Source organism: Lygodium microphyllum, chromosome 28 (assembly GCF_053477565.2).
Source record: "Lygodium microphyllum isolate KBCC chromosome 28, Lygodium_microphyllum_v1.1.10, whole genome shotgun sequence".
NCBI classification, from domain to species: domain Eukaryota; kingdom Viridiplantae; phylum Streptophyta; class Polypodiopsida; order Schizaeales; family Lygodiaceae; genus Lygodium; species Lygodium microphyllum.
The window spans coordinates 105,574,996-105,589,020 of NC_141162.1; the positions used below are offsets into that span (position 1 = coordinate 105,574,996).

General features: G+C 42.9%; 1 protein-coding gene across 1 annotated transcript; it reads right to left on the reverse strand.

Annotated features, from left to right (window-relative positions):
• Positions 1 to 449: 449 nt before the first annotated feature.
• LOC148011836 (uncharacterized) lies at positions 450 to 965 on the reverse strand. Its single transcript, XM_087670415.1, has one exon. It carries the CDS (start codon positions 963 to 965, stop codon positions 450 to 452), a length of 516 nt encoding a protein of 171 aa, XP_087526541.1.
• Between the last annotated feature and the right edge of the window lie 13,060 nt (positions 966 to 14,025).

Here is a 14,025-nt window from a genome sequence, read left to right on the forward strand (position 1 = left end):
CTCCCTCTCCCATTTTCTTTTCTCTCTCTTCTCCCTCTCATTCCTCTCCTTCCCTCTCTCTTTTTTCTCTCTCCTCTCTCTCTCATTCCTCTCCCTTCCTTGCCCTCTCTCATTCCTTTTTCTCTCTCCTCCCCCTCTCTCATTGGCATGGGAGGTTGGAATACACAAGGAGGGAGGTTGGAATACACAAGGCTTACAATGCAAAGTCAGAACACTATAGGATAGAGGAGTCTATAAAAAGACAGCTATCAATCAGGTGACACTTTTTGGGTACTGGCATGGGCTAACAATATAAGCAACTTGGACCAAGACCATTTCACAAGTGAGCTATTGCCTTATTAATGTTAAGTATCACTTTATTGGCTCCTTTACCCTAAATATACTAAAAAAATCTGAACAACCGGACTGGCATTAGGTCCAAGGATAATTATTGAAATGCAGATCATTCATTAGTTTTGAAGCCACAATAAGGTCGCATCTAACGTTGCAGCATTAGCCTCAGATTTTTGCAAATCTTCACCCACCAGCAAATCAATAATGGCTCCGCCCACATCAACCACAACAAACTTTTCTCCTTCTCTGATAGATAGGAATCTAGCATTTTGGAGACAATGCAAAGATGCAACCTCTGGCTCCAGAACTACTCTTAATAGATGAGGGCTAGCATCCTCTGAGCATGTTCTGCTTAACACTCCCTTGACCATACCAGCTTCCTGAGCACATTTCCTCATCTTTTGCTTGGCAGCTTCTGCCCATATTGCTGGCACGAAAAGACACCATTGACTATCCTTCATCATCAATTGCCCACCATACCTGTCCCTCAGGTAATGCAAGATAAATTGTGATACTTCCTTGAGGTAGTCGACGATGAGAGACGCAATTGAAAGGCCTTGAGGATGAACCTTCGATTTGGATTGACCTTTGTAAGGAGCTTGTTCTGCTAGATATAACTTGAAACCACTCATGAAAGTACTTCTGCAAGGAAGCGATTGCGTGCATGCAACAATCATCTTGATGGCAATCTCATTAGTAAGACAACTACTATCAGGACTGTTTGAATCATCACCAGCTTCTGATCCATGCCGGGGCTCTCTTTGCTGGAGGTCGCAGACGATATCGATGTGGACGTCGAAGGCGAGGAGATGCGACGGTATAGCAAGCTGGTTTGTGTTTTGTAGTAGGGCACAGAGGAGGCCTCATGCTGTAAGGGCCAGTCGCGGTTGATGTCGTGCACAAATGTGGATGTCGTGCAGGGGCCATACCCTCTCTTGCTCTATTTGCCTATTATGTTTAACATCTTATCTCTTTCTCTCTCCTCTCATTCTCTCCTTTTTTTTCTCTCTCCTCTTCCTCTCTCATTTCCTTTGGCTCTCTTCCTCTCCTTCTCTCATTTCTTCTCCCTTCCTCTCTCTCTCTCTCATTTCTCTATTATCTTTTCTTCTCTCCCCCTCTCCCTCTCCCTCTCTCATTCCGCGTCTATTTCTGCGTCTATGTTCGCGTCTATACTCGCGTCTACCTGAACAATAGATGCGCATATACACTGAAAAATAGAAGCACACATCAAAATTCAAACCATACTTAAACCATTTATTTTCAAACTGCGCCTTTCCTTTCCTGCATTTTTTGCGGTTCTAAAGCTTGAGTTTAGCCGACATGCAGTCTCTTCATGCCTCACCTCCTCATGACTCACCTCTTCTTTCATTTCAAACACACAAGAAGGGAAAAAGGAAAGCCAAGGAGAGGAAGAAAGAGAGAACAAGAGAGAGCAGAACAAGAAGAAGCAGCAAGCAAGCAAGCAAGCATCAAGGAAGGGTAACTTACCAAGGAGAGGAAGAAAGAGAAGGAAGAAGCGCCACCACCCGCCACACCAAACACCCAAGGTGAGTCTCTCTCTCTCTCTCTCTTTGTTTCTCTCTTCCTCTCTCTGATATGTCTGTGTATTTAGGATTTGTGATTCCATTATGTATTGCATTTTGTAAATCATCAATGGCGGTCGTCGGCCTAAAATCAGCCGACCGAGCGCATCTGATAGTGCGTCTACATTTCAGTGTAGACGCAGATATAGATGCAAAAAATGTTTCCTCTCATAGCGTCTGAGGGCGCGTCTTAGTGTACATGTGCTGGCGCGTGTGCTCTGCAGTGTACACGCGATGATACACGCGCGGCACAGAAGGTTGACCTGTAGTCTACACGCGATTATACACGCGCATTGACCTGGAATGTACATCTGACTGCGTGTCTGTGCTGCATCTTAGATGGCAAATAGACACGCTGGACAGAAGGTTCACTCTGGAGCGCATCTGAGGGTGAGTCTAGCCTACAATTTAGACGTGGGGATACACGTGCCAGGTCTCCCAATTCTGATAGTAAACAATATATTTTTGCAATGATGAATGTGACCAATCCCATGTTTGTGTTTATCTGTTTTCTTATTTAAGAGAAGCATTAGCACTTAAGTGTTATGCTCAATGTCTAAAGAAAGCTCTTTGAAAATGTAGGTAATATATGATTTTTTGTATGCAAATAAATTTGTCTTTTTCCTGTGTTTTTTTTACAGATGTCATATCCTGGTTCATCTAGCAATGACTCGGATGTGGATCGCATGAATGATACATTGGCCTTCTTTGGCAGGGGGTCAATGCATTTTTTGGAGGTTTTCCTAGTAGGGAAGACTTCATGGGAGAGATGACCAGACACCTTGGCCGCTCTCCCACAGGGGACGAGGTGTTTAGTGTCATGTCTGGGACGCCTGTGACATCTTTGCCTGGCACTACTTCCCAGACTCCACATGCAAGTACTCCATATGCAGGTACTCCACGTGCTCCATGTGCATCGGCTGAAGCACAAGCATCTGCAGAAGCTCGTGCGTCCAGCGAGGCAGAGGGTAGTCAACAGAGAGGGAGGAGGGAGAGTCGAGGGGGAGGACGAGGCTTGCGTGGGGGTTGCCTAGGAGGTGGCGAGCGATCACCCTCACCAGTAGATCACGTAGAGGAGGTTGTATGCCAGTACTATAGAGTTATAGATGCTGGTGGCATCTTTAATGATGATGAGGGAAGGGATGTAATGGCGTACATGAGGAGTGTCATGCATGCGACGTATAAAGATTGTTTCATTGCCTTCAAAAATCAGAAATGCGGCTTGTGGCAGGAGGTGTTGAAGGCAGTCCATAGGAGGTATCCAAATCCTGAGGGTCATCGATTCTCGGATGATTGGGGACGCATAAAAGTGAGGGATATGCTTCACAACAAAAGATCCCACCTCATGACACGGGCCAGGGACTCACTACGGAGGCTAGAGGAGGGGCATGGAGCCTATAGCCAACCGCCTATGTGCCACCGCATAGAGTGGAAGAAAGCCAAGAAGAAAGTAGCTGAGAAAGTGAAGAGTCGCCAGCACACTGTCAAAGGGTTTTGAAAGCAATGTCGCAACTTCAGAAGTCCTTGATGAATTTCAGGATAGAAGATCAAGCAAGTGAATGAAGTCAAATCTGTTATGACTGCAATTACTTCCTGTGATGTTGATCAGTTGGAAAGATCAATAATGTTCATGATCATATATAATTCTTTGTATTGAATGAACCAATAATCCTTCAAAGACATAGAAGAGTTATGCATGGTATATATAATGTGTTTGCTATAAATTCACAGTTTTTTTCACTCAGAATTCTATGCAGAAATTTTGTATCAGTAACCATGAAATACTTCAGCCAGTTCTTAAGGATCAAAATTTGACACTACAGGACTCTGAAGCTTTTATCAAGCTGTCAAAGCTATTATCCGATCAGTGATTGCACTCCAACAAAGTGGACATTCTTTACATGTTGCAGCATCCAGTAGGCTTCCACATTCTGTATACTGTCTTGACACTTTTACCACAGAAAATGAAGTGTTTCTTAAAACTTCCCTTTCGAGACGTCATTGTCCCAGAAATTGCATTTGACACAGAAATATTTTCTGTCCTTTTATAATGGACCCAACACTTGAAAGCACTTTCCTATGCTTCTTAGAATTGCTTGTATAGATGATGCTGTTCAGGTTGTACTTGAGGGGACTGTGATTTGAGCTGAACTGCAGTTTCTGATAAAAGCTTCTTAAAGTCTGTAGTCTCAGTTCCAATAGTGTAGCTCTCTTTTATAGACCGCAAAGCCTTATTGTAATAATCGAATTCTTTCATCAGTGCAATTATCTAATGTGTCGCATCTTCAAGCTCCTCCACGAGTTCCGTCTGATTTTCAGCTTCTAGATCCTCAGCATCCTGCGAATGTGTGAATGGCCTGGTTAGCTTCATCGAGAGCGCTCATGGCGCCTGCCTCCTCTGCCGATTTTACTTGCCTTTGTCACATTCTTTCTTCGACTTCATCTTCGGAGCTCATCCTCTCCAGTCCACCGTCTTCACTATTGCTGTTGTTGTCTCTTTCTTCTTCGGATAGCCAAATTTGTTTAATTTAACTGCAGATTGAGTCTTCTTTCTCTGGATCTTCAAATAGGTACTGCAAACTTGGTCTTTGTACGAAATTATCGAGAGCGCTGTCGTATTGCTGCGCATTTGAGATGTGAAAACCACCCAAAAGTTGTACATGAGATTTGTTACTTTGTACATACTTTGGCGTAGACGTTGTGCTTTGCTTTGCTTGAACATTTTTCTTTCAGTTGGTTCATGTTCAATTTTACAGAAGAGACAAGCGCTGTTTGGGATTGAATCTGATATTTGGTATAAACAAATTAGAAGGAGAACGGGTTCTAGATCTGCAATGAGTATGGTTTTTCCGAGCTTCACAAGATGTTTGCTTATGCTGGAGATGCAAATGGTATCAACAAGGGAGTTTAAGAAGACCAGTGAATTTTCAGATGAACATGAGGCTCATGTGTTATCCTTGATCATGGAACCACTGCTTGCCAAAATTCATTAGCACTATTGTTCATGTACTCAGCTGAGTGGATTTTACAGAACAGAAAAGTTTGAACCTTTGACATGCATTCAATATGCTTACATACACATGTGATGCTGAAATTGTGCTTTTCTTCCGAGCGGGAACACTTTTGATTGAAGTTCTTTGGCATTACAGCTCGCGGCTACTTTGGGCCTACTCTTCCTTGGTGCTTTTCTGATTCTAGAGGAAAGCTAATTTGAGAGGAAACAAAAGGGGAAAAGAAAACACGAAAAGAAGAGGAAAAAGAGGGGATTTTTGAAAAGCTAAAGAAGGAGGGAAAAAAGGAGAACAGAGGATACGAATGAAGAAGAGGTCGCAGGGAGTTGAGGAGGATAGGTGGGGAGTGCAAGCGGATCGACATGGTTTATGAGGGAGTCCAGAGATGCCAATGTTTCAGGCTGATAGCAACATACGTCAAAGTGGAGGCTTGATGAAGCTGTGATTTTTTTTCGAAGTGTCGCTGAAGACAGAGCAGGCCGACCTGTCAGCATGATTCCCGGGGTTCGAGAGGGAGGGGAGGCTAATGGAGCAAGAGTGAAGAAGGACCGTATGATGGCCATAAGGAGAGGCTGTCTTATCGATATTGTGATTTAAGGGGGCTGCTTTTAGGTGGTAGACACGAAGTTTGGTAGAGTTGTCTTCCAGATTTGGGGCGTGCATTCTGTGCCTGCACAGGGACGTTGGCTTTATCAGCTGGAGTATGATTGTAAGCTTGGCGTCGAGCTGGAGATGGTATTGCAATCACTCATGCGTAGTAGGCAGCGTGTTTATTGATTGGCCGTGAGTTGTGGAGCTGAGTTGGTGATCAGGGCGCCATGTAATCGTGCTGGATTGCAGCAGTGTGATGAACATTTGGCATGACGTTTCGTCAAGCCGGATTTGGCATCCGATATCATTATGACTAGGATAACAATGGGCGTACTGGAATTCCTTTCCCGTGAAGTAATCTCTATTTGCCTCAAGAAGATCAGCCTTGGTGCATACCTTTCTTAGTCAATCTGGAAAAAGGAAATCCTTGTAAGCTATGTCCAGAGCAAGAGTGAAGGCCTTTACGCTGCATCAATCTGGAGACCTGCAAGGAGAAATTACAGTTATTTACACCTGCAAGTTCTGGTTTCAGTGAAGTCATAAGTACAGTAACATTTTTTTTTTTCTGAAATTTATGAGAAAATTCTGCCATCTCATCTGATGTCTCTCCATGTACCCCAATTTTTGGAAAGGTTTCCATCAACCTCAGTAGGACAATGCTTTGATTCTGAGAAGTCCTATATAACAAGAACTCGTGCCTCATTTGGAGATGGCTTAAAATCTCCCTATAGCCCTTCTCTTTCAGAGTCCATTCCTGGCTTTCTTTCCCAGGATGCCTGGTCTAGATTTTCCTCAACTGATTCTGTTCCATGTGAGGAATTTCCAATTACCCTTCTTAATCTAGAGTGGAATTCGTCTACAAAAGCAACAAATTGGGTTCAACCATACCCGTATGATCCTTCCAATTGTCAGTGGAATTGGTTTTCTTCATCAGAGTCTTTATGTACAGAATAAACAACTCAATCTGGAGTTTTGATTCTAGGCCTTCCAAAGGATTTAGCATAACTATGTCTCATGCGGGTTTCATTTATTAAGTATGATCCTTGTTTCCGAATGGTATCTAGACAGTGAAGAGCAGTTTTTTTTACATATGAAGAGTTCCTACAAAGCAAGAAAAACACTTGGGATTAAAGAAGCTTTTATATTATTGGTTGAAGTTTATTGAACATATGCATGTTACAACAGCAATCTTTACATCCAATATGAAGAGTCTGGTGTTTACTATGGCATAGCCTGATCTCACTTGTTTTATCTTCTATCTTGGAATTTCTTAAGAACCTCTGTGGTTACGACATTGCTTTCACAAACCCTTCGACAGCGCAATGTATCTTTCTGATCAAAAGTCTGGTGCTTTGACGCTTGGCCAAAGCTTGGGTGCCAGCTCAAGGATACAAGGAGAGAAGAATCGGAAGAGAAGACTCTATTGTTTCTGGGTGTTGTCAATTTTCAGGTGCGACAGTCGCTGTAGCAAAATCAATCCCCTCGTCGACTGAGAATAAAATTCCCATCTATCTCTGTTGAATTCGCATCATAGAGCCCCGATCCTCTTCTCGTGATGGTTTTTTCTTCCCCAGGAATTCGGTCCTTCCTCTCCCCATACCGCAACTTTACTGTCAATCTGCTCTCGTACTTCAGAACGTATTTCACCAGTGTCACCAGTGAACAAAGCCAAAAATCCTTGAGTTCTGCTATTGACTACATCAATCTCGTGCAGAGTCACAACATGGACCCTTCTTTTCACTTTTGGAGTTCTCCATCAGGACATTGCACAAACCGAAAAGCACTCGATATCTAGCATATGCCCCCCTCATCTATAAACAGGACTCCTGGTATTATCTCTGCTTTCCCCTCCTTCGTCGTTTTCTTCCGCCTCTTCTGCTGTCGACTTTGACTTTGTCTTCAGCACCGTCGTCGACTTTGGCTCTCCTCTTTGATCCTCATCATAATGATCAATAAGGACCCCCAAATTCCCGTAGAGCTCCCTGATTTCATCCTTCCCCGTTCCTGAGATTCGTCTCCTCTTTTTCTAAGTCCAGACAATCGCCATGTCCCTATCAAAATAGTGTTCTTTTTCCCCCCCAAAAAGGCTCTTTCAAAAATAGTTATCTTTTTCTTTTTCTTTTTCACGCTCCTTTGTCCTCTTCCCCGGCATAGATGTAGGCATAATAGTAGGCACTGCCAACCGATGGACATCGACTGGCCAGTTCTGCATAACAAAAGGCTAAGAATGCTGCTGCTAAACCAGCAATTAAGAAAGACAGAGTTAAAGCTGGACAAGATCTTTCTCTGGCTAGAGTACCAACAAGTACATACACTCTAGCTCCAATCGTTGATCCCACACCCATCTGCTATCTTGTAGCCAACCCAACCAGTTTTGAAGCCTATGATAGCTCCAGTGGCAATCACAAAACTAAAACACAGACATTGGCAGAAGTTACGGTTGCTTGCACAACTGCACTCTCTTTTATTCCAGCACATAGGAGAATAGTGACCACCATAACCAAGATGGCTGCACATGGATCAATCACTATACCAGTTGCAAAGAGCTCTCTCTGTGCCAGGTAGGCAGGCAGTCTGTCTTTTCCTCCCAACAATAAGGCTAGATTGGGAGATATGCCACGTGCTACTGCAAAGCCAGCAATAGTATACTCCAAAATCAACGCCCAGCCAATCAGCCATGCAGTCCCTTCCCCAGCATACAATGTGGACCAACTGTTGATTTGTACCCAAATTGAACTGTAGGATGAACCACATTATTATGTTTGGACACCTCATAGCTGGTGAGATGGATAGCTCTCTCCCATTCGAGCATTCCATTGAAGAGGGCTTGAGCTTCAACCATACATGAATAGTCACCATATGTGCAGATAAATGCCATTCCAAACTCAGGAAGCAGATCATAACCTCTAGATAGATAGAAAACAAAGCATTCCATAACACAACAATGTTCTCAGACAACCCATCAAACACTTTCTCTACTTCTACAATGCTCCCACATTTGCTATACATAGACACCAGGGTACTATAAACATAGTCTGATGTGAATCCTTTTTGAAGGGCATCAACATGTAACGCTTGTCCAATGTAAAGCCTTCTCTCCTTAGCCCTGCTCAATATAGATTGAAAGCATCCCTTCATTCCCACCACTATGCCTCTAAACTTCTCTCCACTATACTCATACACAGAAAATAAATGTAAACACAACAACTAAGTATGTACAAAGTATCAAATCACACACACAACTTTTGGGTGGTTTTCACACCTCAAATGTGCAGCAATACGACATCCACCCCCTCTAATCCTGCGCATCCTCCGGATGGGCCAACTACCCATGATCGTTATCATCAAGATCCACAAACAAATCAATCTCTTCATTATGCATTTCTGGTATACCAACAAGATTATCTGTCATATCATCTGTCTCTTCCATTGGAGTTTCGTCTCGCTGCTCTTCTCTTGCAAATTCTTCCAATGCATAATCTTCATCATCTCTTTTCTTGAAGTCTTGATTCTTTTTCTAGCAATAGGCACTCTAAGCACTGTCCCATCTAATTCTGTCAACTCATATGTTGCATTATCAAAGACATGTCTGACTATGTACGGCCCAAACCATCTTTTCACCATCTTCTGAAGTGCAGTATGCTGATTTTCAAGGCTGCTATCAAAGACTAATACCCAATCTCCCTCTTCTATTACTCTAGGCCGCAAGCGATGCCTGCTATCAAACCTGTCCTTATTTCTTAGTCTAGCAACCTTCAACCTGTTAATAGCTAGCTGAATATCCTCTGGTCTTCTCTCCAACTGTCAAATCCAAAGAGCTAAGAGCTCCTCTCTCGTCAAATCCTCCTGCCAAGGTAAAACTGACCAAGTCAAAGCACAAGTCTCAGTCAGCATAACAGGTTTTTGACCATACATCAACTCTGCAGGCATATATCCTGTGGTAACACTGTGAGTCATACGATCAGCCCACAAAGCAAATGGTAGAAGTCTCGGCCATTCTCCAATCTGTCCTCTTCATGCTTTGGCTAATGCTTTCACTATCGGCGCATGCCCTCTTTCACTCTTCCCATTTCCCTCTCGATTATATGCTATAGTTAGAGCCAACTTGATTCCTAGCTGAGAGAAAAACTCCCTAGCTTCATCTACATCCAATTCACCATGATCCGCAGTGATCTTACCCACACAACCATACCTGCAGAAAATTTCCTCCAATAAGAACTTACACACTGCACTAGTGGTCTTCGTTCTCAAAGATCTGCCTTCAACATGATTGGTAAGATCCTCTCTATCCAAAACAATATATCTCATCTGCCATAGACCCATAGGCATAGTAACCAAATCAACTACCCACTTATAATGAATGCATAGCGGATAGGTCGGATGAAGCTCATCTCGATGACGCACTACCGAATACATCTGGCAGTCTCTGCAAGTCTCAACAAAGTGAGAAACATCTCTATACATGCCTTTCCACCAATATTTCTCCTTGATTTTCTCATAAGTAGCCCACACTCCTCTATGACCAGCCCAAGGACTCTCATGAAACTCCCTCATCACCTATAATTGTGTCTCTCTATCGCAGACAACCCGCAAAGGTAATCCGCTTCTTTTCTTCGGATGCTTCCAAAGAAATCCGTCCTTGAGAAAATAACCATAGGCTTTCCTTCTGATCTTCTTGAACTCTTCATCTGTCCATTCATCTCTTTTGCTCAGTGTACTAAGGTACCTGCTGCCAATCTGCAACCAATCTTCAACATAGAGTTCTTCTATGAAAGCCACAATATCATAGACATGACAAACATGATCAACCATAGTGGCTGAAATTTCTGCATCATCCTCTTCTGCAAGTAGAGTCTCCTCATCATCATATCTGTCTCTAGACAACATATCTGCCACTGGATTATCCTTCCCTGCTATGTGTTTAAATTCTGGATTTAATGACTTGATGTATGCAATCCATCTCAGCATAGCTGTATCCGGAGTAGAGCAACTCGTAATCATACCAATCAATGGTAAGCAATCTGTTTCTACCACAACTCAAGCTCCAATAAAGTACTCCTTGTCACATTTGAGAGCCGTGACAATCCCCAGTAGCTCCCTCTTGATTTGTGGATATCTCCTCTGTCTCTCGTTTAGGACTTTCGCCCCAAACCGAATAGCATACCTATTTCCATCTGCATCATCTTGACCCACAACCCAACCTATGCCAATTGGACTAGTGTCAACTGTCAATACAATAGGCTTTCCACAATTATAATCTACTTTCCTGAGAGTAGGAGCATTCTGCAATAACTTCTTCAATTTCCGCATGGCTCTAGTGTGGCTCCCATCACAATAGAATTTCTGCCCCTTTCGAAGCAGCTGATATAAACAATCTGCTATGTGTGCAAAATGAGGTATCCAAATCATATAAAACACACAAGCTCCAATGAATCTCCGTACCTCTGAAGTGGTAGAACAATACTCTGCAATCTTGCCTATAGCATTCACCTTATCAAGTGAAGGTTTCTTGCCATAATATCCACACATTGTCCAACAATGACAACCTCATTCACTCCAAAAATAGATTTTTGCCCTGAAAGTGTCAAGTTTACTTATTCTAACCTGGCCAAAATCTTCTCACATGCTGAAATATGATCAACCACAAAGTATCTGCATCCCTGATCATTTAGACTCTCATTTTTCTCTTCTTCTGCACACCCCTTAATGGGCACATCATCCAAGAAAGGCATAGCAAGCTGAGGTATGTAATCTAGAAGGACCTTATGCATGGCATTCATCATATGCGCAACAGAATTAGTGGCACCTTGAGGCAAGGTACACATCCTGACAAGCTCGATAGGAGTTCTCATGGTGGTTATGTCCCTGCTTTCCAAAGCCAGTTGAAACTGATCATATCCTGAATACAAATCACCTAAATAATAGATGGCACGTCCAGCAAATGCTTCAGCAAACTCATCCACAACTGGACCTATACCAACATTCCTGATAGTAACTCTATTCACTGGCTGCATGTCCTGAATAAATCGGAGAGTTCCATTCTTCTTTGGAACCATAAACTACTTGTTTGAGTATGGTGCAAATGAAGGCTGAAGAATTCCCATCCTATTTTTCTCATTCAATAAATCAATCAGCTTTGGCAGGTGTGCTTTAGGCACTGGAATAGGTCGGAGATTCCATGGAATATGAGGAATAGTAAAAATGACCATAGAAGCAACAATATCAGGATTCACACATCCAATCTCATGCGGGAAAAAAGCAAATCCCCTTCCATGTTGCTCAAGCATCTCCTGAAAGCATTGCTTCTCTATGGGTAACAAAAAATCACCATTTCCAATTTTCAATTCAGCAAGAGTCTTTGCTGAAAATTTATGGCCAATATGCTCCGGATTCCTCAAAATTGGTTGTTTAGCAGCCCTCTCTATTTGCTAATCACTATCAGGTGGAAGCAGTACAGCTACCGGCTTCACCTTCTTATCCACAGTTTTGTATTTCGTGTCAACCCTGGCTTCATTATGCTCTTCTGCATTACTAAAATCTTGCTGTAAATCAGCAATTCTGCACTCCAATGGGTGAATATCCTCAGCCCTCTGCTCTATGGACTGCATAGAAACAACCCTAAACTCTGGATGCTGAAATATTTCAGCAGTAAACTCTGTTGGCTGAAAGTTTTCAGCCCTCTGTGTCTCTGAAAGCTGATCATAACCAGCTGGAAACTCTGTTTGCTGAATTTCTTCAGCACTCAACACTTTTTGCTGAACCACCTCAGCCTCTAACTCAATCTGTGACACAAAATCTGTAATTTTATGAAACATATCCAGGGACTACACTAATACATTACTGTGACAATTCTGCATATCAGTTTTCAGCATATCTCCCATCTCTTCCATCGTATGTGCACAAATCATATTGTCATACATCCCATCTATGTGCTCATCATCCTCCAAAATTCTTGCATTTTTCAAAATTTTCTCCTTCCTGCATATATACTGCCTGGCAGCTCTAGGCAACCTTGAAAACTTCTGATAGCTCATCGAACTGTTTGCTGAAATCCCAACAAAACCGGAGGAGAAAACACCACTGCCAGGAGGCGAGAACTCCAATCTCCTCTGCTCCGTACCACCATCGTCTCGCAAAACGGCGGTACCTAATGAAAACCCGAATCCCTCACAGTGGGCAAAGGTGCATCTCTGAGAGTATCCCTGTTTCTAACATGGTTCACACACACAGTCATAAACTGAACTGCTCTCATGCCATCTTTACTGCGAATCCGTGCATAAGCAGATTCATCATCCATGACCTTTGTTTCCATGCGCATCTCTGTGATAAATGGCTGTCCAAGAATTATAGGATAAGAGCATGAATCCTGCACAAAGAAATGGAAATCCTCCTCTACATCACCAATAGAAACCCTGACACTAGGACAGGCAGCATACAAATCACCTGCAGTGTTATTGGCGGCTCTCATACGCCACCCATGCTCTACATCCATAGGCCATCTGTTACTCTCATAAACTCCACAAACTATGAGATTAATCTCTGAACCATGATCCACCAATGCAACATAAGGCACATGTTTCTCTCCAATCTTTACCATCGTCTCTGTAGTTGCCCTAGCTCAATGACTCCGCGAAAAGTGACTACGCGGTATCAAGACAGGCTCATCAGTTTCAGCATAATGCATAGGTTGAACCCTCTTCTCTACCTGCAAAAAAATAGAAGCATTCTCAACCATAACCTCATCCTCATCCTCATCCAACTCCCCAATCAAAACTCCCTGTGTATCAGTGGTAGGCAATGCATGTCTTTTCCTCTTCAGGACCTCCTGAAACTGATCCTAAAACTCTCTTTTCGAGATGCCCAAAACCTCAGAAATAATGAAAGTCACCTCACTGCCAAGTATCTTTTCATTAAAGATTTTCTTCATGTTCGTAGATGTCTCAATATCGGACATCAATCTAAACCCTGGCTGCTTTCTCTCTCTAGGCTCTTGCCTCTTTTCTCTCTTTTGAGCATCTTCCATCTGTCGTTCTGGCCCTGGTCTCAAAGATGGCCCTGCAGTAGGTGGTGTAACAAACTCACCCCCTCTAGTCTTCTTAGCTGCACTTGGATTTTATTCATCCCTCTTACGCTTCTCCTCAACAAGTACATCAGCTCCATGAGACTTAGCCAAATAAGCATAAATAGAGTACATATCAACAGGCAAATCCCAACTTGTCTCTGATCTGATGCTAGAGCCTGCACTAGTCAAAACAGTTTGCTGAATTTTTCCCTTGTTTATACTCTCCATAGCATAAGTCCATAGTGCTGACTAAGTCTCTGATCCCTTCTCAATCTGGACTCCATATGCAGAAGCATCACCTCTAGCTATCACATAAGAAGTACGCGCAGCCATGTCATCCACTAACTTCTTCATTCCACCTTTACTAAAGTTGGTAGCAAGTGGAGCTCCTGTCTCAGTCAACCAAATCTTACCATCTTGTCCCCAATATACCAAATTCTTCCTC